Genomic DNA, 4,460 nt, shown 5'->3' with positions numbered 1-4,460 from the left:
GAGAGAGAGAGAGAGAGAGAGAGAGAGAGAGAGAGAACTTGATTTATTTAAGGGTGTGGCCCCACACCTAAGAGTTTATAGAACACATTAATGAGACTGAAGGGCTTAAAGAAAGCAAATGATAAGAAGTTGGGCTGGTATGGAATAGGGAGGTGGACCTGGGAAGAGATGGAGAAGTGTGTCAAAACGGATTATGATCAAAACATAATGGATAAAATTCTCGGATAATAAGAATTAAAAAAGGATGCTTTGTTCCTCAAATTTCCCCAAAGTGAGGATGCTCAGAAAGCTGGGAGCATAATATTGAATTTAAATGAAAATAAGTTACTATAAAATTTGAACATGGATCATTTAACTAACAAGGTATGTCCACAGTAGAAAAGGCAGTTTCCTTTTTACTATTTAAAGGTCCTTATAAAACACATTTTGAAATTAATTGCCCTATTTTGTAAATTGTCATAGCATGGAAAGTTTTAAAAAATCCAAATTCATCCAGTCTGTGGGGCAACTTCAAATATAAATTATGAGCAGTAATATATTTGTCTGAAGTACATACTCAGAGTCACTCTGAGATAAATTAAGACAACAAGCAGGTTATCTCTCATGTCACCGAAAAATCAAAATGAAAGTAAAGAACATGGATATTTACTTGTCCTAAAGAAGGGAAACTGTGCTTCAAATAGCTTACGCATAGGTCCCTCAGCCAGGCTGACTGCTTATCCAAGTTAAAGTGCATCATGAGCACTGTCTCTAGTCCTTACAGTAAGTCTCTAAGGACCAGAAATGTCACTGCAAACCGAGTGGTCACAATCTTAAAGGCTTCACCGAGATTCTTTAATACATGCTTTAAAAAATCAGTTGAGTTATAGATATAGGAGATCAACCTGCCCCTTTCTGAAAGTCAAAGATTGAATTATAATCAGAGCTTCTGCCTAAGTGAGGGGAACAATGTTTGTAGAGTCCGCTATAATTCTCTGTCTAGCTAAAGTTGCACCTTATAGTCTAATGGCAGAAAGGTAAAATAAATATATTTTTAGAAGAACAGGGATTGTTTCCATATCCTGGTGCCTTTCCATTGGCTTTACTGGATTTCACTTTTAGGAAACACAACCAGGATCTAAGCCAGTTAAACAACACAGTTGGGTTTCCAAATCACTCTGAAACTTTCACAAGAAGGCTCTTCAAAATAATTATCTAGCACTGTTTTCTTTGTGGCTTTACAGTTTAATACTGACTATAGGTTACAAGTCTCCTCAGGGAGAATGTGAGCAGTAACATAAAATGAAGGGACACTGGACAAAAGGAAATGAACACCTGCTGTTTGTTTCTGCTTTTTCAATGAGTATCATTTTAATACAGTAGTAGAAGCAGAAGTCAAGATTAAGTTGAAAGGATGTCAGAGGAAGTGAGAGGAAAAGGTAAACTACAGACCTTAATCTAAGATCAACAGAAAGCTGAGGCTACAGAGCAGGGAGGCTGCAGCGTCTAGGAAGGAACTGTGCATGAGGTGGAGGGAGCTCTAAGTAAAAGACAGGCAAGGTGAACTCAGACTGTATGTTTACCTGGATTAAATATGTTCTCCTGTAACATATTCATATTTTGTGTCAACTAATCTTACACTAAGGTTATCTTCAGAGCTACCATCTATTTACATTCTGAAGTAAAGCCCCTGCCATGCCACTCCAACCACACCTTCGATTTCTCAGAGGGAACTGGAGCACAGGAAGGTGCGCTACACTGACGGCAGCTTACTGCTGTCCTCCCTTTTATAGAGATTCATACAAGTGCAATTCTAAGCTGTCCATTATTCTTATAGTATATAATTTATATGCAATGACATGGTGATATATTTGAAAATGGTATATATGCCATTAAATTGTTTCCCAAAAATATTAAATATTTTATATTTATAACCTCCGGGGCCATTTCTATCAAGCTATGATATATTGGTAAAGATTCTTTTATACATATATTCTCTACTCTGACTCAAATCAAAGCTAAAATAGCTTTTATTCAATTAAATTCAAACCACTCTGAGGTACTTAGCCCAGTTTAAAAAGCAGCAGACATCAAATAAGATGAATTTCTGAAATAAAATTGGGCAGGGAAATCAACGAGAAAGTTTGTCATTAATTTTCTACTTTGAAATGACATCACTGACAGAAGGGTTAACTCAGCTTATTTTCAATGAACTAGGGTAATTAGATTTCAAAAAATGCTTACCAATCTGTTTAAAGAGGTTGTTAAGCTTCTAAAACTAATGACTAGGCTACCATCAAGAAACCTTAAAACATGACAGAAATGCAGTTCAAAGGAGGTAGCAAGCATGCTATCTTATCCGTATACAGCAAAAGTTAAAAAGCATTCAGAATCACAGCACATACCCTAGCCTAAAGCTCATGTCCAAGAAGAGTTCTAGAGTGAGATCTTAAGTTTTGGAGAAAAATCCAAGTTCAGCCAGTTTCTAACCCAAGATGTAGCTCATCTCTCTATTCATGTATACTTTTAAATGCCCCAGTATCAACAATAACAAAAAACTTTTGCATTTCCTATTACTCCCAAGCACCTTCTAAGACTAATTTATATAATATAAAAATGATCAAATAACTGAAAGATAGTTTAAATAAAATTTGATTCATTTTACAGACACTGCCATCAATTTCCTTTCTTCTATCTGCTTCTAAAAATAAATGACTCTAGGATGATGTGGATATCAGACTGTATATTATAATTCTGTATAGCCCCTCTAAAGAGCCTATGGTTAAAAACTGAAAGCCAAGTGACCTAACTTGGATGAAAGAATTTTCTAGATCTTAACAAAAAACAAAGTTGTATTCATATCAGTAGTTTAAATTAAGTTTACAATGTCTTCTTTTTCACAAAATAAAATCAGTATAGGTTTTGTAAAGAAAGTACTTACGGCGATAATATCTAATGTGTTATCACAGACTTTCCGGATTTCATTATTTTTATCATGCATCAGGTCTATGAGATATGCTGGAGCTTCTGAATAAAAGTGGTTAAAGATGCAAAACGAATTGAGACTGTAGCTCTTCAGTCACAGAGAAATTACACATAATATTATGGCAGCATATGCCACATACACAAATACTCACACACACACACACACACACACACACACAGTCACATTCTCACACACAAACATACTGGGGGTGAGGTGGAAAGAGAGTGTCAGAAAGAGCTAAAATTGCTTTCTCCATCTTTTATGTCTGTGATATTCAGGGTAACTTATTTCATAAGACAATGAATATGAGCAAATAATGAACCAGTCAAATCTCATATAGTTGATATAGTAAGAAGAAAAACTGGAGACATAATACATCATTTAAAATAACATAAAGCATCTTAAAATAGAAGAATTTAAAGAAACAATAAAACATATATGCAAATGATTCAGAATTAGAAAACCCAGAGGAAAACAATAGTTCAACAAAGAACATAAAAGTGAAAACTGAACATAAAATAAACACAACAGACTCCTATGAGAAGTACAAGGTCAAGAGTAAGACAACATTTGTATATGGGGCGCTCATTAACAAGTAGACTAAGCTGGCTAGCCAATGAGTCCCAGGTGTAGGCATAACGCTATTGTGCACTGTGTAAAGATTATCCTTGTAATATCCAAATGCTGAGTTCTGTGCCGTCATATCTGGTTTCAATACTTATTCTGAAAATCCCCTGTCTCAATATTGTATAAACATTGTTCCCCAATTATTCCCTGATTGGTCAATAAGGAAGCTGATTGGCTAAAGACTGAGCTGAGGAGAGAATAGCGCAGAACTTCCTCCCAGCCAGGGGAAGAGAGAGAAAGGAAGTAGAGATTCACTATAGGTAGAGGGTCTAGAAGATACCATGGAAAAACACCTAGGGCAGAGAAAGCCGTAACATGCAATTATCTCAGGGATTTTGGCTGGGAGTTAGTTAGATTAGTTTAGAGGATTAAAATAGATTAATACTGCTCAGCTGTTGTGCCTTAAAGCTGTGGAATAAATCTAATAGTCCAGTCTCAATTATTTGCTTGCTAGCTAAGCTAAGAGAGGTAATGAGATCAGAAGCTCAACACCATCATACCCACTGTTTTATGTGGGTTCAAGGCAATGAACTTAGGTTCTCAAGCTTGCAAGACCACTCTTCTGTGAGCTGTCTTCCTGGCCCCTTTGCCTACTCTTACGGAGTTTTAAAATTTCTAACCTTTTTTGTTTACATATAATATTGGTACATATAAATATGCTTCAATATGAGTGGAAGTTATTTCAAAAGAATAGCAAAATAGAATTCAAGCACAGATATGAGCCAAGGAAACCGAACAATATATACATTGTAGGTAAGCACTGGGTTTTAAAAGGCAATAAATAAAATGTTAAGTTGTATGAAAATCTGTTATTTTGCAATACACACACACACACACACACAGAGAGAGAGAGAGAGAGAGAGAGAGA

The 4,460-nt window shown here is 35.7% G+C and overlaps 1 protein-coding gene across 1 annotated transcript in view; it reads right to left on the bottom strand.

The window, feature by feature from the left end:
• Positions 1-4,460, bottom strand: part of Kifap3 (kinesin associated protein 3) — a 120,907-nt gene that overhangs the window by 41,283 nt on the left and 75,164 nt on the right. The window contains exon 17 of the mRNA XM_028758817.1: positions 2,921-3,006. Coding sequence (XP_028614650.1) covers positions 2,921-3,006 — 86 coding nt within the window. The remainder of the gene's footprint in view (positions 1-2,920; positions 3,007-4,460) is intronic.

This window comes from Grammomys surdaster, unplaced genomic scaffold (assembly GCF_004785775.1).
Source record: "Grammomys surdaster isolate TR1022 unplaced genomic scaffold, NIH_TR_1.0 130, whole genome shotgun sequence".
Taxonomy (NCBI): domain Eukaryota; kingdom Metazoa; phylum Chordata; class Mammalia; order Rodentia; family Muridae; genus Grammomys; species Grammomys surdaster.
This window is presented reverse-complemented; position numbering and strand designations above follow the sequence as displayed.